Source organism: Apis florea, unplaced genomic scaffold (genome assembly GCF_048593485.1).
Source record: "Apis florea isolate Af1SG1 unplaced genomic scaffold, ASM4859348v1 contig_3798_pilon, whole genome shotgun sequence".
NCBI lineage: Eukaryota > Metazoa > Arthropoda > Insecta > Hymenoptera > Apidae > Apis > Apis florea.
In genome coordinates, this window is record NW_028256860.1 from 620,611 (window position 1) to 642,941 (window position 22,331).

The 22,331-nt window shown below is 16.8% G+C and overlaps 4 protein-coding genes across 7 annotated transcripts; 1 reads left to right on the forward strand and 3 right to left on the reverse strand.

Moving 5' to 3' along the window:
• Window positions 1–1,548: 1,548 nt before the first annotated feature.
• Ist1 (increased sodium tolerance 1-like protein) lies at window positions 1,549–3,841 on the reverse strand. Of its 2 annotated transcripts, none has more exons than XM_086915970.1 (6): window positions 3,059–3,841; window positions 2,624–2,900; window positions 2,407–2,553; window positions 2,200–2,331; window positions 2,077–2,130; window positions 1,549–1,829 (listed from the first exon to the last, which is right to left on the reverse strand). In XM_086915970.1, exons 1-6 carry the CDS (start codon window positions 3,325–3,327, stop codon window positions 1,650–1,652), a joined length of 1,059 nt encoding a protein of 352 aa, XP_086772096.1. In that variant the 5' UTR covers window positions 3,328–3,841; the 3' UTR covers window positions 1,549–1,649. The 2 variants fall into 2 exon arrangements, with proteins under 2 accessions (XP_086772096.1, XP_086772095.1); XM_086915969.1 differs by having other exon boundaries at window positions 2,392–2,553.
• Window positions 3,842–4,192: 351 nt separating this feature from the next.
• Window positions 4,193–8,663, forward strand: LOC100871286 (uncharacterized). 2 transcript variants are annotated; one of them, XM_031915656.2, is made up of 12 exons: window positions 4,193–4,447; window positions 4,640–4,767; window positions 4,853–4,895; window positions 5,058–5,199; window positions 5,336–5,418; window positions 5,628–5,800; window positions 5,887–5,972; window positions 6,098–6,328; window positions 6,497–6,683; window positions 6,867–7,098; window positions 7,422–7,567; window positions 8,037–8,663. In XM_031915656.2, the coding sequence occupies exons 1-12, from the start codon at window positions 4,305–4,307 to the stop codon at window positions 8,138–8,140; spliced, it is 1,698 nt and encodes a 565-aa protein (XP_031771516.2). In that variant the 5' UTR covers window positions 4,193–4,304; the 3' UTR covers window positions 8,141–8,663. The 2 variants fall into 2 exon arrangements, with proteins under 2 accessions (XP_031771516.2, XP_086772103.1); XM_086915977.1 differs by lacking the exons at window positions 4,640–4,767; window positions 4,853–4,895 and having other exon boundaries at window positions 4,194–4,447.
• Window positions 8,664–8,807: 144 nt separating this feature from the next.
• On the reverse strand, window positions 8,808–11,010 carry Chmp1 (charged multivesicular body protein 1). 2 transcript variants are annotated; one of them, XM_003689760.4, is made up of 4 exons: window positions 10,552–11,010; window positions 9,875–10,195; window positions 9,482–9,626; window positions 8,808–9,316 (listed from the first exon to the last, which is right to left on the reverse strand). In XM_003689760.4, exons 1-4 carry the CDS (start codon window positions 10,571–10,573, stop codon window positions 9,205–9,207), a joined length of 600 nt encoding a protein of 199 aa, XP_003689808.1. In that variant the 5' UTR covers window positions 10,574–11,010; the 3' UTR covers window positions 8,808–9,204. The 2 variants fall into 2 exon arrangements, with proteins under 2 accessions (XP_003689808.1, XP_012340392.1); XM_012484938.3 differs by having other exon boundaries at window positions 9,875–10,162; window positions 10,552–10,887.
• Window positions 11,011–15,895: 4,885 nt separating this feature from the next.
• LOC100866550 (uncharacterized) lies at window positions 15,896–21,538 on the reverse strand. Its single transcript, XM_086915978.1, has 4 exons — window positions 21,135–21,538; window positions 20,466–20,636; window positions 16,638–16,717; window positions 15,896–16,330 (listed from the first exon to the last, which is right to left on the reverse strand). Exons 1-4 carry the CDS (start codon window positions 21,209–21,211, stop codon window positions 16,086–16,088), a joined length of 573 nt encoding a protein of 190 aa, XP_086772104.1. The 5' UTR covers window positions 21,212–21,538; the 3' UTR covers window positions 15,896–16,085.
• Window positions 21,539–22,331: the final 793 nt, after the last annotated feature.

Consider the following 22,331-nt stretch of genomic DNA (forward strand, 5'->3'; position numbering starts at 1 on the left):
TATATATTATATAATGTGAAAAAATTATACATGGTGAAATAAGTTTTTTATGTTTACAACATTCTTTCGAAGAATTTTACTATTATGAAGAATAATTCATAATATTATTCAGATTATATATATGCTTTCACTGTTATTTATATTCATCTTTACTGAATTTCTTTATTATCTGATACATAAAAAATAAAGAAATTTGACGAGTATATTCAAAATAAAAATATTGTAAAATTATAAGTTTCTTTTTTTTTATATTCCCATTTAAAAACAAAAAATATTCATTTTGTTTTTATTTATTTATTATTTATTTAGGTTGCTGATTAAAAATTTTATGTTGAAAAATAAATTAAAAAAATTAATTTTAATATAACTTTTTTTTAATTATATAAACAATTAATAAATATTTTACTAGATGATAAAAAAGAAATAATTTTTATTTGAAAACATTTTTTGTATTTCTTACAATTTACAAATTATAATATAAACACTAAATTTTTAAGTGTTGATTTCATTTCTTTAAAATGATTTTGTACAATAAAAAAAAATTGTATAACACATACTTATATAAGCATTATATATTATGAAACTTTTATAATTTTTTAAATTTCCGGATGCCGAAATATTTTTTCTTATAAGAAGATATCAAAACCATTATTTAATTTTTATAAAAAATTATTATTTTAGTTATTTTACAAATTTTTTAAGTGTGCAAATATTTTTGTAATGGGAAAAATAATTGTGATTTTATTTACTTTTTAATATTATTTTATTATATTAAATTAATTAAATAATGAAAATAAAATGTTTACATTTCTAATGCTTTATTGAAAGAAATAAAATTTCGTTTTATTTTTTTTATAGTATTAATATAATAATTTAACATAGATATAGATCATTGGAGTAACATATGAATAATGCATATTTTTGTGAATAATTGTATTCATTCCTCATTTATCCAATCTTCTGATTGCAAAATAAAAAATGATTATGTAGTAAATTCTATTTTTGTGAAACAAATAATTTTTGAAATATAATTGAACTGTATTGTTATTATACTTATACTCATATTTTTCCTAAAAATTTAATATAATATACATTCATGATATTTATTTTTTAAATATATATTGGATAATGCATATGTTATATTTTAAAGATTATTTACAGTTTTATATTTATACTATTCGATTTATACTGATATATTTATATTTGTTGATCTAAGAAATAAAATTTGCTCATATCTTAATTTACTGATTATCTTAATTATTCAATTAATCCCTTATTCTTTCAATTATTCAATTAATTCTTATTATCCAATTCTTTCAATTAATCATTTTTTTATCAAACTAGACCGAGAAACTATTATATATTAATTACTAAATTTTTTATAATATTGATAAAATTGAACTTCTATCTATAATAACATTTTGAAAAAATATTGCAAATAATATTATATATATTATTTTATTTACCTATATATGTTTTATATATATATTAATTAATAGAAAATTACTTAAATTTTATTAATTATAATATTAATATTATATATTAATATAACATTAAAACAATAATAATTATTTTTATTTATACCTACAGTATTATATTGTTGTTATATTATATATATATTTGTAATGCATTTTAAAACAACTAAGAAATTATTTTCTTTTCTTCAAGTCTTCAAAGCGTTTCATTAAATCATCAAAATCAATATCTTCGCTTGTAGATGGATTATTTGATGGTAAATTATTCTCCGATGGCACAGTTGGTAAATCTGGAAGCTGAAAATCATTCATCGGCATTTTCGATCGCGGTTGAGGTTTTGGTTTCTGGTCAGACTGTAATAGGAAATCATAAATAAAAGTATTATATAAATACAAATATCTCTAACATAACAAATATCTCTAATATGTTAAAAAATGATAATAATAAACAATAAAATAAATCCATAAAATCAAAAAAAAAAAAAAATAGAAAATAAAAATAAAATATTAATAAACTTAAAATATTATACTGTATACCTATATATTTTTGATACCTTGATTATTTTTTTTAATTTATTTATCATTATTTTTGTTAAATTACCTGTTTATTTAAATCAGGTGGAAATGATTCATATGGTGGAGGTTGATTATTTTCCTTAAAATATAAAGATTTTATTAATCATGAAATAATTTTATTCAATTGAATTCATATTATATCACTCACAGGTTTGTTTCCATTAGAATTATCTAAAGGAATGTTGTACAAAACATTACTTGGATTATAAGGAACATTTTGATCTTTACTTTCTAAAGTTGCTGATGGAGTTACAAATCCTATAGTTCCTTTTTCTGAATTCTAAAAGAAATAATTTATAGTATAAAAATATGAGTAAAAAATCAAAAAAATATTACATACAATTAGATTAAATACAGGATTTGGTAATAAAGGAGCTTGAGGAAAACCAATAAATCCAACAGGTTGTGGTACAGTTATGCCTCCAGAAGCTATGTCTAAATTGTTCCTTTCTGTATTATTTTCAACATCTATTAATAAAGCATCTTGACCCTCTGCCATTATCTATAATGTTAAATACCTAATGTCACAACAAAAAGTGATATTGATAATGCTTTTATTTTATAATTTCTACCTGTGGATCTGGTTCATATTCAACATTATAATTTTTTGCAATTTCTATAAGATATTTTTCTACAAGAAGTTTAGATGGTGATTGCACACTCATTTTATGTTTCAACTTTTCAGAAATAGTTTGTACTGCCTCTTCTCTACATGCTTCTGTATATTGTTTTCCATATTTTGATGTTAGGATATCAGCAATTACTTTAATTTCTTGAACATCAGTTTGTATTCTAGGAGCAGCCCAAATTATCGTAGAAATAGCCTCTGCTAAACCTTCATCTAAATTTCTATAACAATAAATATTAATAATATATACATATAACAATTATAATTTTTTATATTTTAAAATATAAAAATTTTAAAAATATCAATTATCATTTATATTTTTATTTTTAAGATTGTTAAAAATTTTGAAAATTTTCTCATCACTTGAATCATCACTTACTTCATTTGTTGAATAAGTCCAAAACGTGCAAGTAAGAGATCACAATACATTTCGAGCAATTCCATTGCTTCAACCATATAGTCTTCTCTAATAATATGCTCAACGCGTATTTTTGCCCTTTCAATTTTTCCTGCAGCAAGATAATCAGCTATTTCTTTTCGTGCTTTTTGGGCAAGTTCAGTTTTTTTTTTTTCAAGCAATTTAAGCCGATTTATTGTTAAACGTAAATGTGTTTTTAATTTGGTATAATTTGGTCCACTCGAAAACATTTTTTTAATTGAATTTGTTACAAATGAAGAAGAAATTTAAATAATTTTTCATGCCTTTATGTAGCAGTATAATAGAGGTTATTTGAAAACTTGTCAGTGACAACTCATAAGATCAATTGCATGATTCTAAATGAATATATGTATAATGTCGAAATATTTATTCTTATTTATAATTTTAAATAAAATAATGTATATAATATTAGTAATAAAAACTAAAACTTTGTACAATGTATACAAATAAAAAATAATAAAATAATTAAATATGATCTTAAAATAAGGCACAATTATAGGCACTTATTAACATATTCTTATGATTCATATTTTACGCATTTCTTAATGAGTTATTTGATATAACATAAATGTACAAATAAAAAATAAAGCGCTACTTTTAAATACTTCAATTTTTTTTGTAAATAAATATATTTTTACACAGTTAATAATTATATTGATATTAAATATTATAAGTAAATTACAATATATGTATATGTATATATTAGTAGTATATACTTAGTGTAAAAAATAATTATATAAAAATAGTTTTAAAGAATTATAAAAATAATTATAATTATAATTTAAAAATATTAATTTAAAGAATTATAGAATTTAAAGAAAATTCTAAATTAAAGAAAAAAAATTATTTTAAAATAAATTAAAAAAATATTAATATTATTTTTTAACATTAAAATAAATAACATTAATATAAATAAATTTTTTTATTTAATTAATGAAACTATATTTATATTTATTTCTAAAATATTATTTAAATATGGATATATTGTGATATGTATATGTATATATATATAATATAATATAATATAATATAATATAATTGTAGAATATTCAATTTCCTAAAGGGGGGGCGCTTCAATAAATCGATTAATCGATTTTTTAATAATGTTCATTTCCGTTGAATATAGAAACAAAAATCAATTGGTGTTGATTCGCATTTTATCTCTGAATTGTTATTTAATTTTTCAATGTTTTATTCAACTGAACTTCTTTCTCTTCGAAGAAAGGGCAAATTGGCGCGATGTTGGTTAGCTGCAACTTTTAGTGAAAAAATGTTTAAAAAAACTTGTAAACCAGCATTAATTAAAAAGATTAACGTATCCTATATTTGGTAAGATACTTTTTTTACCCTTGCTTCAAAATTTAAAAATGTTATATTAATATATTTATGAATTAATAATTGTTATTTTTTATTATTTATTGTTATGATAATAAAATTATATTATTTTTATTTATTACTTATAAATAAATATAAATATAAACACATATATATATATATGTACAATTATTGTTATATTTTTAGCAACGAAATTTTATCAACAGTTGAAATACGAAATGATAAAAGTTATGGCAGGTTCAGTCTTTATCTTTCTTCGCAATTAATGTATGGTGCTACAAAAATACTTTTTTATCAAACAAAATATTTTCAAGGTCATCAATTTTTTAAATTTTATAAATTAATATTTCGTTTTATTTTTAAAAATAAATATATTTTTCATTTTTTTCTATATTATAGATTATCTATTTGAAGTAAATTGGAAATTACATGAAATAAATAGGTAAATTTATTTTTAAATTAGTCAATTAATTTTAAATTTTTAAGCATTTTTTTGGAAATTTAAAAATGTTTGATTATAATATTTGTAATTGTAATTTGTAAAATTTATATAATTCGAATTATTGATAAAAAAAATATTGAAAATTTCAAATGTTTTTCTTAGGTATAAAGAAGAGTTAAACACAGTAACGTCATTAGAATTACCGGAAATTCCTCCTATAAATGAGATTTTCCGGAATTTAGAAATGTCATCAAATTTGCATTTAATTATCGAAGAACCATATTCTTTTGCCATAGAAAATTTGGTAAAATAAATGAAATGTTTTTACAACAAAAAAACAAACCATATTATTTGCGACAATAAAATTTTATTCTATATTTATTTTATATAATTAAGTCAATAATATTTATATTATTCAATTGTATATTATTCAATTATAGATACAAAGTGAAATGAATTTTGGGACATTACCAACTCATGAAATGGAGAAATTTATATTACCAGGAGTGGAAGAACTATCTTTGTTAGTATTATATTTTTATTATATTTTTTAATCATTATACAATTTAGTAATTATATAATATTAAAAAATTATTAGAATATGATAATATGAATATGATATATAAATATGATAATGTTTAAAAAAATTATTTTTATTTATTTAATAGTTAATTAAAATTATATTTTTTAAAATAATTATTATTTTTAAATTTATTTGTAATTATTATTTAGAAATGAAATACGAAGATTTCATTGGGACCAGTCAATAGAAATTTCTAATGAATCCATACAAGTTCCTTTATTAGATGTTAATAAATTTGAAATTGAAACAATTGAAACTGAGAAAGAAACACGATTAGCATCTGCTGGAAGAGACCAACCCGAATCATTTTTTATTTTTGAAAGTTATTAATATTTATTAATATATTTGATTATTTCATTTACAAATATTTTTGATATATTAATAGTTTTTATAAATATTATTTTTTAGATCATCATATTAAAAAAAATATTTCTGCAACTCCTAAAAAAAGAAGTTCAAAATCTCCAATAGAAATTCCAATAAAAAGAAGAAAAGTATGCATAAAAAAATATTAATAATAAATAAAACTGAAAAAATATAATATAAACTCTCATATTTGATTTTTTGTTTAGTATTTTTTCAAATCGTTATATTTAATTTTATAAATTTTTTTTTATAGATAACTTCTGCAGAAGAATTAGCTGAATTACCCTCGGCACCAAAAACTGAAATTATATATGCACCTGATTTACCATCTGAATTGCAAAAAAAAGTTTTTCCTGAGTTTCAAAACATAGAATTGAACGAAATAAAAAAACCAAAAAGAAAAAAAACATATTTAGATAAACAGACTAAATTAACAGATACTATTATGCGAAGATACATTGAAAATGTTTACGCTCATACTATAGTGAGTTACTTTAAATAAAATATTGAAAACATGGAATAAATTGACTATTTTTTAAAATAAATATCAAAAATTATTAATTAACATAATTTAATTATTAACTGAATATATTAAAATTAAAATTAAAATTTGTTTTGCGTCATATATATAAAATTTTTATATAATTTTCAGGAACAATTTCGATTTACAACTATTTTACCATCAGCAAAGGAATATCTGAAACAACCTTCAATGAAAATTAATAATAGATCATGGGGAAAAACATTAATTGAATTTTTTAATCAGTATTTTAAAAAGCCTTTGATAGTTCAAAATGAGTTTCAAGATATGCTTGACTTTAAAATGAAAGAAACAATAGGTAAGTAAATATTTTTAATTAATTATTATTGTTAATTATAAAATAATAAGATAAATAAATACGAAAATAAAATGCAATTATTCATAAATGAAGTTATTATTGATCTATGATTTTTTGATAAGATAAAAACATATATTTATTTATATAATACAGATACTGATTTTTGAAATTTTAATTTTATAGTTGGAGAAACTATTCGCGCAGATGATTCAAGTCGATTTCGAGATCAAATAACTGAATTATCAAGTAAAATTATGATTGCTACAACTGAAACAATTGATGTATCTAAGACATTAGATAAGATACTTCCAATAGAGAATATTGAAGTGAAAGAATTTGAAGAACAAACAAAAGAAAAAAAAGAGTCTGAAACAGTTTTAATTTCTGAGATTATAAGTTTTGAAGAAAAAATTAGGTAAAATTTTTTGTTCATTTAGTTTTGCAAGTATTTTAATTTTAATTTTAAAACACTTTATAGAATATAAATTTCTAAATTTTTTAGAAAAGAACTCATAATATTAGAGATTATATTAAATCTGATTAAAAAAAAGTAAAATTCTAATTTTTCTTTTAAGAAAAAATAAATTTTAATGCGAATTATAGTTTTAAAAATTTTATTAGAGAGATAATTATTTATTATATTATTATAATTATTATTATATATTTATTATATTAAACATTTATTATATCACATTAATAGATAATCAAATATTTTATAAATATTTATTTTTGTTACAGTTCAAAAACATATTTGACTAAAAGAGAATTGTTGGCATTAATGGTTATACATTGGAACGAAGGAATATTAATAAAATTTCATGATTTAATTTCACCAGAAAGTTATAATAAAATTGATGCTGCATGCGCTTTTCAATATTGTTTAGGTAAATTTCAATTAATTATTATAATATTCAATTAATTAATTATATATTCTATTTATAGATAATAGATAAATATATATAAATAGAATATATATATAGAAACTTATTTTATAGAGAAATAACAGAAAATAATTTGTCTAACTTAAAAATCTTGATTTTAATGAAAGTTTATGTATATGTAAAACATGAAAACAATTTTTTTATTCTTGCTCAAAATGATATTTAAAATGAAAAGATACTCAAACTTTGAAAATTAATTTCATTTTTTTAAAATGATTAATAAAAAAAATTGTATAAATCAAATTCTAATATAATTCATATGCAAGGATATTATGCTCTATATAACACAATTTTTTATTAAAATTAGGATTTTTGAATTAAATAATAATAATAATAATAATATAAATATAATAATTTATTTTTTATATTTATTACTTTTGTTTGTAAAATTAATTATATTTTAAATATTTAGAATTTCATGCAGAAAAAATTGTAATATTGAAACAAGCTGAACCTTTTGACACAATTTGGATAGAAAAGTATCCTTATTATGCTTTACAAAATGGAGAAAACTAGCTAATTATATTTAATTGTATAAAAGTATAATATTGAATAGCATATTTATTATATAAATTTATTTTTATAAAACAAATATATAAAACAAATATAATAGATTTTGTGTACGATAAATGCTTTCATAAAAAATTATATTCTTATTTATGTTCTAGAAATCAGTTTTTATTGTTTAAAGTTAAAATTACAATATTTTGCAAAGTTAGTAATATATTTTTTAAAATAATATTTTTCTTTATTATAGTTTAAAGTCTTTTAATTAAATAAATTTCATATATATTAAAGTAATTTACAACTTTAACAATTTTATTGTTTATAAATATTTTTAATAGTAAATGTACATTTTTAGAAAAATATATATAAATAATATAGTTACATATATATTATTATTGCAATTTATAGATTTTAGAAAATTATTAATTTTAAAACTGTAATATAATATAATAAATAAACTTTTCAATTATTGTATAAAGTTTAATAATATTGTAATTCTAATGTTAAATAAATATGTACATTTACCAAACAATATATGTGTTTTATATATGAATGATTAAAAATATTTAATAATAGGTTTAATCTTATTCATTTCATTTTTTTATATTATTATTAAACAAATTTTTTTAAAAAATAAATGAATAAAAAAAATATATATATATTATATATTAAAATATATCTGTAAAAAATGTTTTTATTTTCTTTTAGCTTTTTATATATTGACTTTTATAAATGAGTTATAATATTAACAATCTCTGTATGTAAAACAATTTGAAGAATAAATATGATTTATGGATTATATTAAAAAAATCATATTTTGTGCCAAAAATAAATTCAATAGTACAAATGATTCAATTATTGTAGTTATTTTCAAATTAATTATTATGAAAAAAATATTGATAATATACAATATATCATTACCATGTAGGCATTAATGATATACAATAATTAGTTTTAGCAAGTACCTATAAGTTCTCAGAATAATATAAAGTTAATAAATTAATAATGTAAATAATAGTAAATAAGCATATTTTTTTCATTATGTACTTCTTTTTGATTTTACATCTGTAATACTATTCACGAAGTCTTGCTAATCGCTGTGTGAGTTCATCTTGTTCTTGACTGATAGTAGAAGTACCTATATTACCTAATTGTCCAGATGGTAATTCCATATTTAATTCCAGACTGAAAAAAATAATATGCATCAAATAATATATATTATATGTACATTATATAGAAAAAATTAAATTAAAACTAATAGTAATAATATTGTTTCTTGATATTATATAAAATTCTATTTTATAATTATATAATCTTTGACAAAATAATTTTAAAATTATCAATATTTACCCAGCTTCATCTGCAACTTGTTGTAATAAAGAATCAACATCATTTTGAGGAACATTGGTTGTTGTAGTTTGAGACATAGTATTCTCCATATATGAACTTTGTACATCCAAATCTTCAAATTGACTTTCAAATTTATCCATTAAACCTAAAATAGAAATTATATTTTAATTTTGATATTCATCATCAATAAAAAAAAATTATTGCTATCAAAAATGATTAATTTATTTATTTATCTTATCAAATATCATAAATGTCAAAAAATTAAATATTAATCATTAAATATATATATATATATATATAATTGTTATATACATTATATTTATTATATATATATTATATTTTTTACATAATACAGACAATAAATTTTCTGATATTATTTTCTGATAAAATTACCTGATATTTTTTCTAAATTCATTGATTTCATTGCTGCATCCATGGCTTTAACTACTCCAGCCATTGACTGAGTAACTTTACGTGTAGTTAAAGCTGTTTGTACTCTACTAGCTACTGCATCAACTCTTGCACTCATTCGCAAATAATTAAGTGCTTGATTACGTTGACGAATTGCATTTTCTGCATGAATACGTGCACCTTCCATGTTACCTTTTTGAATAGCTTTTTTTATTTTTGCTTTTTCTACTTTTTCTTCTTTCTCACATTTTTTTGAATTTCTTTCTAATTCTTTTACAGCAAATTTAAGATTGAATAAATTTCCTTAATATTAATTTAGGAAAATATTTTATCATATTTTCATCTCAATACACTGTTAATAAAATATTATATACAAAAAATTCATATGTAATATTTATCAATCAAAAAAATGATATTTTATATATAATTTTAAAAAAATAATATTAAATTTTTTAATAAATTTATTAAAATTATAATAAGATAATTATGCTTTACTTTTAAAATTCAAAACAGATAACAAATAAACATGAAATAAAATATAATTAATAAAAACAAAAAGATTGAATATATTTTAAAATTTTTTAAATATAAATTAGTATAATATTTATAAAAAAGAAACAAATATAATTATAATTGAAAAAATTTTTAAGAAAGGATACTCTCCATTTGAGAGACAGACATGATTGACTGTTCAGCACCCGTTATGATGAAATTTATAAAATAATTAATTTAAATAATAATATTAATCTGATTCTCAACAAACAAATGAAAATATTAATTACTGTATAATAGTATCACTCAAATTTCAATTTATTTGACATGACAATCATCAACATTAATCGATGAAGATACTGTTTCTTTAGCTATAATAAATTTTTATCAATTTAGCAGACGCGATTAAATTACTATATTATTATTACTAATCTTTTAGTAAATGACATAGGTACTTACTTTATATATTATGATATTTAGTATTTTTATAGATAGGAAAGTACAAAATATTTTTCTGAATATAAACTACTATATCGATTGAGAATATTTTAAAATTCAAATTGTATCATGGATAAATTATATAGACCAAACATAACATGCAATGATTTTTTATATCATAATAAATTGAGATATTATATGTAACTTTCATTTTATATATTACATGTAAAGTTATCGATTCAATAAATACTATTAATATTAAAATACTATTAATATTAATAATGATTAAAATTAAAATTTATTTTTCTTAGAAATAAAACTTTATTTTTAAAAATATAAAATTAAAAAATTTTTTTTATAAATTGATAAAAAGATTTCAAAAATCACAATTTTAATATTAAAAATGCACGGAATAAAAAATTATATATATATAAAAATACTTTATGAATTATATTGATTGCCATATTTTTTTATTTTTCTCTCAACCAATGAAAAGAGTCCGTTTCCTTTCTTCCATAGTGAATTCATTGTATATTGTAGATAATTGTAATTGTATATTAATGTATAAACATGTTCACAATGTTTTGCGGAATATATATACTTTATTATACCTATTCATAGCAAACTTGGGATTTCACGAATTTGAAAAAAAAATAAAAAATAAAAAAAAGACAAATAATAACTTCAAATTCGATTGCATTCAACCAAATTTGTTATTAACTGTTTATAATATATATATGTCACTACTATAGAAACAAGAAGATTGTTTTCATTGATTGTAGAATGAGAAAACAAAATATTTAAAACATTTTTAAATATATTTAACTTTTGATTTCATATATTCCTGATATTAAAATTTTAATATTTTAAATTTATTTGTCTAAATTCTATTAATTTATCACAAAAATCTTCAAAACTTTATGTCTTCAGAAATAAAATTTAATTTTTAATTTTACTATAAAATTATAAATAAAATAATATAAATATCATTTTCAATAAATTTAATGTTAACTGAACATAAATCGCGAAGATATAAAAAAATATTTTGCTTTTTCCGAGATTGATATTTTAGATATAGAACATATTATATTATTTCATAATATTTATAGAATTTATGATATTTCAAAATCCATATAAGATTTTCATTTTATCATGCAGACAAAATACAGATAGGAATGAAATTTGAAATATTTCGAATTATTTCAAATTTATGAAGTGACAAAAACATTGAATCATTTCAAACAATTTTTTAAAACTTTTGAAAATTATGAAAATTTTAATAATATTTTAGAAATCAACTTTATCTATTTGTATATATAAATAATTAATTTTTAAATTAATAATTTATAATATTATATTATAATTTAAAAAGATTGGAAAATTATTTTAAAATAAAACAAATAATTATTTTATTTAGTTTTTTAAATATTTTAATTTTTTACTACTGTATATATTTATATTTACTAGTGTACGTATGCATATTTTATATATATATTGCATATATATTATAATAAATATGATATGAATTGTTATGTATTAATTAATTATGTTTAAAATTAATCAAAAAAGCGTAATATTATATTTTTTTATTACTTTTGAATATATATATTAACATTATTATATAATATATATTACATTATATTATGTATATATATATATAAATAACTTTTTATAATTCAGTGGTTTTGTTATATTAATAAAATTGATTGCTAAAGTTATTGCAGAAAGTTTAATTTAAATTATTAAATAATAATTACAGTATAACAAATTTTGAATTTAAGAAACAACAATATATTGTTATCTACAATTTATAAATATGAATTAAATTTATATAAAAATATATATATATAAATAAATAAAAATTACTAAATTTTTTCATACATTTATTAATGTATATATTAAAATTAAGATATTTTATATTAAATAAATCCACTAACAATGATGGAAAGAGATTTATTCAAATGTTCTTAAATCTTTAAAACATATTGAATTAGATTAATCTAATTTATAGAAAATCTAATTTTAAATTAAATGTTATATCATTATTAATAATCCTTATAATTTATTGCAATATTAGAAAAAACATTATTAAATATTGGTTTAAATAGAAAATATTTTTTAAAAAATTTCCAGATTTATTAATAATAAAAAATAAATAAGTAGTTATAAAAATAAAAATTCTATATTATGTATCATTAAATCGCTATGTTATATTAGATTTTAAGTTTTTATATAGTGCATAAAACATTTTTCTTGAAAATACTTAACATAATACAAAGGAATATTAAATTTTTATAACAATAATTTAATAGTTGCATTCTATTTTTATTGCATAAATGCAATAATGAATAGTTTTTTTTACATTTTATATTCATATTGTAAAACTAAATTAAAATAAAATAATTATTTATCTTCATCCTTGATTTACTTATCTATTAAGATCTCTTCTATCTTTTCTCTAAATTTAAAGCTGTATATTTTTTATCTAGATAGAATAGCAGTTTATAATAGTGCAATCAAATTAAGAATCGAACATTTATATATAATTATATAAATTTTATAATATTTATTAAATATATAATTTTATAAATTTATTGAAATTTTTTGATATACTTATATATTATTAAATGAAAGTAATTTATGCAAATTTATAACTATAATTTTGTTACTTCAAAATCTTCTTTGAATTTTATCTCCTTCTTTGAATTATTTTTGAGACTAATATCAATAACCAGTTTTTGAAAAATATTTGATGTAATATTCGATTCATAATTTTATTGCGTTTTACATTTGAGTATTAATAACATTAAATTCGTTGTCAACATATATATTTACATTCTAAAATAATCAGACAGAAATTTGTTTTCCTAAAGCTAATTAATTTTTAATTTTCAATTTAATGCATTCTTTTTTAATCCATAAAAATATCTATTACATATCATAGAAAATATTTTTGAACAAAAAATAAATTCAATTGTTCAGATAATAATTATTTTGTTATTAACTTATATTAGAAAAAATATATGAAATTAATATCATATTTATTAAATTGTAATATAAAATATATATATATATATATACATTACATAAAAATTTTGAAAATATTTAAATTTCAAATATTTATATATTATAATATATATTATTACATATATAATATATAACAAATTATATATATATATAATATAACAAATTATATATATATAATATATAATATAACAAAAATTAATAGAAATTTTAACTAAAAATATAATAACTAATTCATTTTAAAAATAATATCAATGTTTAATATATAATGTTTCATATATTTAAAAGGCTTGAGATATTTATTGTGATAAGAAACATTTACAGTTTTTAAACTAAAATCCATAAGCTCTTAAGAATTCCAGAATTAGACAGATTTGCTGCTTAAAAGTATTTTTTCAAATTAAAATTTGATTTTTTATTTAAATATATTATATTATTTTATATTAAATTATAAAACATGGTAAAAGTATCTTGCAAATTTAATTAGTATTAAATTATTATTAACTGTATTTCTTATTCATGTATATATGAAAATATTTTCATAATTTATTTTAAAAAAAAATATAAAGTTATAGATATCAAAATGTGAAAATATTATATGAAAAAAATAAAATTTAAGAACTGCTAAATAAAATAAGAATATATAATTTTATAATAGACAAATTCACATTGATTATTTATATATTTATATATATTATATATATTTATATTTTTTTCAAAAATTAAGATCTTTTTTAAAAAAAAGATATATACAAACACAAATTAATTAAAAAATTGATTATGCTTATTAACAAATAAAATATAGTTTTATTAAATTTTATTTTTTGCAATTTTTAATATATTAATATATAATTGCATCATATATTAATGTTAATAAAAATATTATGGCCTTTGATGTTAATAAAATTTCATTTACTTTATTCATGAAAATTTTTGATATGAAATAAAATTATTATTATGTTATAATATTTAAAATGTATATTTTAATTATAATTTAAAATATATATTACTATAAAATATGTGATATCAATGTGAAAATGTCTAAAATGAGATTTTAATTTCAGAATCTTTAATTTATTGCACATACCTTATGAAAACCTTGTTTTGAGAATATTTTTGTATTATAATATATAATAAGCAAAATGAAAAAGTCTTATTATATAATAATTTAATAAAATAATTTATTATATGTGTGTATGAAGATTTTATATTATATATTTTGTATTTTAAAATTCATTTCTCATAATTTTTAAACTTTATTATATTATATATAATTTATATATAATTTAATAAAATATAGTAAAATTATATTATATCAATTATAATAAATAATTGTTATTAATTATTAATGAATAAAAAAATTATTCATTAAAAATTGCTTATTCTCTAGCTATATAACATTTTAAACATATTTACTTGGATAATAATTTTATAATTAATAATTATACATTAATAATTTTAATAAGCAATATGATAAATTAAAAAATTTAAAAAGTCAATAATCTACAATTTGTAAAAAAAAACTTTGTTTATATTTAATCTTAATTAATTATTGAAAAATTATTTATATAGTATATAATTTTCCTAAAAAAAATTAAAAAATAAAATCGCTATAGGAAAATGTACTTGAAAATAAATAATCTATTTTATGAATTAAAATATTAATAACTAATAATTATTATTAATTATATAAATAATTAATAATTAAGTTATTTTTTTTGATAATATAATAAAAGTTAATAATCGATAAAACTAATATTATAATTTTGTTCGATCAATTAAAAAAATTTATTTTTATCTTTGAAATCATGTAATTTTGTATTTATTATTCTATATTAGTCCAGAAAAACTGAGTTTGAATTAAGTATTCAATTAGTAGATATTTAATTATTGAAGCGTTGAAAATAAAAAATTATATACTTATTTAATTATTAATTATTTATTTATATATATTTGCAATTAATTACGCAATTAATTAATTATAAACCCACTATAAATTCGTTGTGTAATTAATTACATCAATTAATGTATAAATCATTGGAAAATCAATCAATTAGAAAAATTTATTGACTTAACTATTTAGGTAATCTAAGATGGACATTATATTTGATTAGTTAATTTAGTTCTTAATTTTATATTATAATAAATAAATTTAATATCAATTAAGAATGTTAGATAACTGAATTCTAAATTTTAATCAAATAATTTATAACATCGCTTAAAAGTGTTTTTTGCCATATCATTTTCCTTTTTTTACATTACAAGATGACATACATTTGAATTTAACATTAAAATTAATTTGCTCTTCAGAAGGAAGATAATTATTGTCATCTTTTTGTATGCCTTCTTCATTTTCTTCATTATCTTCTTTGTCTTCATCTTCATCTTCTTCATCTTGTTCAAGTAATTGTTTTCTAGCCATTTGAACTACTTGCCACTCTTGATAATGACGCTTTCTCTTTGCTTCAAATGCTTTACGTTTTTCTAAAATTTTTGTACATATAATTGAAATTTTTTTGTTACATTATGATAAATTTTTTTCTCTTTTTAATTAATTAAAATTATTTATTCTTTAAAATTGTTTAATATTAATATTATTAATATTAATATATAATATGTTAAAAAAATTAAGATTAATTATAATCTCAATAATGTAATAAAATAATAACTATGTCAATAAAACAAATATTTATAATCAAATTTTAAATATATACATTGCTTTATAATTGATAATAATTAAAATATAAGTTTTGTGTATATGAATAAAAATATATAATTTATTACTCCTTACCTCTTTCCTCAAGAGTTTCAGTTTCCTCTTCATCTTCACTTGATTCTTCAAATATCTTTGGTTTACTACTCTCTGCCAATCTGTAAAAAACAATAAAACAATAAAAAAAATGCAACCTATTAAATTATTTTAAATTAAAATTTAAAATAAGAAAAAATATATTTATGAATTTTAATCCATTTAATTATTTTTTTATTTATCAATATTAATAAAAATATTTATAAAAACTAAATTTGTGTACATAGGATATATTTGATTAAAGGGTCTATTCAATATTGAAATAAATTTTCATTTCAAATTATAAAAACGAATTATTTTTATTAAAGAAATTAAATATTTTGTATTAACTATATTATTAATTCATTTTAATTTTTTTTGATGAAATATATTTATAAGTTTTTGTTATAAAAATTTATATTCTTTTTTCTTAAGATAATTTAAAAATATATAAACAAAAATGATTATCCTTATATGTAACAAATAAATTACAATTATCTATAATATTTGGATATATTATATGCAGTAAAATAATAAATCTTATGCAATATAATAGAATATTATAATATATTATTGTAAAATATATATATATATATAAATATATATAAATATAATATTTGGAAATTTATATTTGCTTTTTATTCTATATATTTTTAAAATTTTAATTTTATTTTTTTATATCATTATTGTATTTTTTATATCAACATAAAACAATTTATAAGTAATCATTTTGAAATTAACATACTATAATATCTTATATTATTTTTTTTAATAATTTTTTTTATTAGTAACATATTCGTATGTCTTATGTACATATCATATTTTTTTTCTGGTATGTAACATTCCGAAGTAAGGATGTATTATTTTATAATTATGTAATTATAAATAATTTTAATTTTTTTAATTTTCCTATAATAATTTGTTATTTATCACACATAAAATAATATAAAATTAAAAAAATTTACTAATATAAATATATAAGAAGTGAAATAAAATTATATAAATAAATAATAAATGATAGTAAGATTTGTTAAAATTAAAAGAAATGAATTTTAAAATTTTACTTTTTATATTAGAATTGATCTGTATGCAAAATTCATTATATTATTTTTTTATTATAATAAATTAATAACAAAAATATACTGTTAAGAAAAAAATTTGAGAATTCAGTAAATTTAATTAATAATTATGTCCATTTATGTTATTACAAAATTTTATTTATCTAATACAAAAACTATACTATTTTCAAATTCTTTTTTATATTTATCTAATACATTAAATATAATTTTACTAATAATATTCTTTTAAAAATTCTTCTAAAAATATTATTTTGATATATATCATTACAAATACAAATTTTATTAAATGAATAAACAAAATATAATTAATTTATGTATTATTATACTATTATTTAAAATATAAAAAATATTTCAATAGATACAAATAAATAATTAAAAAAATTAATTAATTTTTACTATAAATTGAAGATTTATTTTCAATAGTAAAAAACTAATTAATATTTTAATATATTTCTTGTAAATATATAAATTTATTTGTTTTTTATTTATCAATTCTATTTAAATATTTAAATAATATAGAATAGAAATATTTTTTTAAAAAAATAAATAGATGTGAAAAAAGAATTTTTTTGAAGATAAGTTAACATTTTAAAATAATAAAAAAATTATTGTACATATTAATCATGTATAATTTTTATAATTATATATAATTTATGTAAATTTTTATTATTCATTAAAATTGATTAATTGATAACTTTAAAAAATAATATTAAATTATATACTTATAATTTCCTCAAAATTTTTTATATAATTTTTCTAAGTTATATAGAATTCCATATATTTACAAGAAGTAAATTTTTTATATTAGTTAGTTTTATATTATCATGCATTTTAAATAGATATATATCTGATTTTTTATTTTATTATACTAATTGGAAAATTATTACTTTAACGTTATTTTAGAATATTAAAATAAAACACACACACACACACACACACACACGCGCGCGCGCGCACGCACGCACGCACGCACGCATGTATACGAACATAATCTTTTTTATTCCTAAAATATTTAAATTTATATTAAATTTAAATTTAATAATTTTAATTTTATTAAATTTAAAAAATTCATATAAATTGTAAAAATTAATGTCAAAAATGTATGACATATAAAAAATATTTAAATATATGTTCATTCAATTTTGACAATTAATAATATTCAAAAATAATATTATAACTATATCTCATGTAATTTTTGACTTCGGGATGTTACATACCTTCCAAAACACTTTGTATATTTCTTGGTGCATATATATTCGATTAAAATTGTTTGATCATAGTATTTGCAAATATAGTGAACCATCATAAAAAGTGATCCTGTTTACCCGAATTTTGGAAATTTAAATAACATTTTTCTGAGGAATTGAAGCAATTTTCCACACAAGTACCTCTTTTTGTGTAGAATTACTGAAAATAATAAAGGAATCAAGAAACAATTCTGAGAAGCAAAAATAGCAAATGTATATTTTGAAGAGTACTGAAACTTACCAATGTAGATTTATTCCAATAAAAAGAATAAATCAACATCAAATTTCTACATACATTTGCATACCCTCATTTTATTCTTAATATTCGACTCCAACATCAATAGTTCAGCATTATGTATGTAACAATATTATACCCTACAAGGCGATGCTGCTGCTTAGTAGAGAATAGTTGCATAATTTAAATTTGATAACTTCCTCATTTAAGCCAATCCTGGTATAAAACTCTAAACAGATAGTATAAATTAGACTGATTGAAGAACTTAAAAAGAAGTATATTTTAAAATTTAAAAAAAAATGCAAAAAAAAAAAAAATGAAATTATAAATAACAATCAAATTAAATTATAATCTATTCTATGGCTATTTTAGTAAAATTTATATATTTTTAAATATCTTTTTAAACAATTTTTATAGCTTAAGAAAAAAGAAAATATAAATTCATTGATTTATATTTGATTTATTTAATTAATTTTTACATTTATTATTTGAAGCATTATATATTTTATTTTAATATATTATTATTTTTTATAAAATAAAATAACTAAATTGATAATTTGTATAATAATAATTGAAATTTATAATATATTAATAAATATTAAGCAGATGTTCCAAATTTTTTTTGGGTACTGTATGAATTAATAAAAATTTTTATTATTGAAACATTATTTTTCTTAAATTAAATAATTTTTTAATTTTTGAAATTTTATATGAAGCATATAAAATTTATCCTTAATATAATTATTGTTATAAACTTTAATTATTTCTTAAAAATACTTACATATATGTACATATATATGCGCGCGCGCGTGTGTGTATATACATATATATTTATATATATATTTATATATATATTTATATATACATGACTATTGTATAATGCATATATTAAACTGATTATTTAAATTATAAATAGTATTTTCTGATTGCTATTGATATTAATTTTATTTAATCGTTAACAATGAATGATATTTTTTATACTTTACAATTATATGTAATATTGTAATTTAAATTTATGCAAAATTATAATGTTTATAAATAATAATAAATCTTTTGATTATGCAATAAAGATATTATTTATAAAAATAATTGAATGTAAATATGTAAATAATATTCTTTGATTGCTGTTATTAATATTAAGTGTGATTAATTGTTGAAGAAAAATTATTTTTGAAAAATAATAATATAAAAATATTATTCATAAAAATAATTAGAAACATAGAACAAAAACTTTTTTTAATGAATATAATGAATTACTATAAATACTTACTTGGCAGCAATTGTAGCGGAATCTAATTCATCAAATTCAAATTCACCGGGTAAGCCTTCATAGCTGTATGGAGTTTTTGGTTCATCAATCTTGATATGGCCGTAATCTTTTCCTGGTGGGTGCAATGTTGCAATTATATTCATTTCATCCCATTTTGTTTCTTTGTTTGATCTATAATAAATATAAAATAAAAAGTTATTTTTTAATAGTTAGTAGTTTATTTTATGACATTAAAATATAAAATTAATATAATGCATTGTTAATTATGTAATGATATTTGCTAAAATATTGATTACAATTTAAATTTTCAGTTTAATACAATATTGTAAAAAAAAAAAATATAATAAAAGGAAAAAAATCATTAATATTATATAATATATAAATTATATTTATAATTCATTTATATATATATATATATATATATATATATATATATATGTAATTGTAATTTTGAATAAATCAAAAGTAAAAATAATACAAAAATAGATTAATTAACATAACCTTAAAAGATTAAGTTTAATCTATTGTTATCTCTTTCTCTCTTTCTATATCTTTCATTCATGTAAATTTTAATTACAAAAAAATAACCTCCATTTTAAACATATTTATGTTTACATAAATTAAATTATGATTTTAATGGAATTAATATAAATATGTAAAATCATTTACCTGGGTAAGTCCGGTTTATCAAAGCTAGATGATTTTAAAATTCCCTTGGGGGGTCGTTTCGAAAGATTTTCTGCCATTTTGAAAAGAAATTGATTCACAGTTGATAATTATAAAACATCTCGAATATTTATAAAGTCAAATTTTATCAATATTCTCACTTAAATTAGAAGTGATCGCACAATTGTTTATTAGCGACGAAAATTTATTAGCTTAATAATTTTGAATGTAAATTAAAAAATTATGAACTGTGATTGGTGCCATGTCACACATATCCTTATACAGGACAGAATTTATTACTTATGCAGTATTATCATTTATGCTATACTTTATTATTATTTAGTATTCTATTGTTTTCGAACAAATTACCATTAAAATTTATTTTTTTTAATAAACAAAATTATTATATTATATATATTATTATATTATATATTTTTGTATTATATATATACTTTTTATATATATAATTTTTTTAATATAATAAATCGTTTATAAAATATAAATTATATAATAGTATAAAAGATTTTACATAATAATATATTAAATTAAGATTCAATTAGTAAACAATAAGTATTAATAGTAGTATTGCATTATATTACTAATAAGTGATTTTATATATTTTTTGATAATTTTTGTTTCATTTCATATATAATAATTTTTAATGATATTATTATTATTATATAATATAGAATAATTTTATTTTCTTTTCAATCTTTATAATTTTATTAATTTTATTAATTTTGTAAATGAATTATAAATAATAAAATTAAATATTATAATATGTATAGCTTTTTAATTACAATTTTACATACAATTACAATTTTAAAATATATTTAAGAAATAAATATGAAAATGAAAATAAATTCTTTTTTTCTTAGTTCATAGATCTTAAAGCAATAGAATGTAATATGAAATATACATTATACATACATAAAAAAAATCAAATTTTTTTTATGTATAAAATAAATAAAAGTTGAAAAATTCGTTATTTAAAAATATGAATTTTTTAAATATTTTGTATTATATATTATTTTATGTATGTAATTTAATGAATTAGCATATAAAAAAAATAAATAAAAAAAAATAATATAAAAAAAAATCTATGATTGAATATCATATTTTATAAGAAAAATTTAAGATAAATTAATAAATTAAATATATTTTAAATTAATTTATTTTAAAAATAGTTATTATAATAAA

Excerpts from the sequence above, each read along its gene's own strand:
- LOC100866550 (XM_086915978.1), bottom strand. The coding sequence starts at position 21,211 with ATGGCAGAAAATCTTTCGAAACGACCCCCCAAGGGAATTTTAAAATCA. Across the intron at positions 16,718-20,465 it reads TCCGCTACAATTGCTGCCAA|ATTGGCAGAGAGTAGTAAAC; the intron begins GTAAGTATTTAT and ends TGTTTTTTACAG. Across the intron at positions 16,331-16,637 it reads TGAAACTCTTGAGGAAAGAG|AAAAACGTAAAGCATTTGAA; the intron begins GTAAGGAGTAAT and ends CAAAAATTTTAG.
- Chmp1 (XM_003689760.4), bottom strand. The coding sequence starts at position 10,573 with ATGTCTGTCTCTCAAATGGAGA. Across the intron at positions 10,196-10,551 it reads GTCTGTCTCTCAAATGGAGA|GAAATTTATTCAATCTTAAA; the intron begins GTATCCTTTCTT and ends ATTAATATTAAG. Across the intron at positions 9,317-9,481 it reads CAAGTTGCAGATGAAGCTGG|TCTGGAATTAAATATGGAAT; the intron begins GTAAATATTGAT and ends TATTTTTTTCAG.
- LOC100871286 (XM_031915656.2), top strand. The coding sequence starts at position 4,305 with ATGTTTTATTCAACTGAACTTCTTTCTCTTCGAAGAAAGGGCAAATTG. Across the intron at positions 5,419-5,627 it reads GGAGTGGAAGAACTATCTTT|AAATGAAATACGAAGATTTC; the intron begins GTTAGTATTATA and ends ATTATTATTTAG. Across the intron at positions 6,684-6,866 it reads TAAAATGAAAGAAACAATAG|TTGGAGAAACTATTCGCGCA; the intron begins GTAAGTAAATAT and ends TTAATTTTATAG.
- Ist1 (XM_086915969.1), bottom strand. The coding sequence starts at position 3,327 with ATGTTTTCGAGTGGACCAAATTATACCAAATTAAAAACACATTTACGT. Across the intron at positions 2,554-2,623 it reads AATATGAACCAGATCCACAG|ATAATGGCAGAGGGTCAAGA; the intron begins GTAGAAATTATA and ends TTAACATTATAG. Across the intron at positions 1,830-2,076 it reads CACCTGATTTAAATAAACAG|TCTGACCAGAAACCAAAACC; the intron begins GTAATTTAACAA and ends TTCCTATTACAG.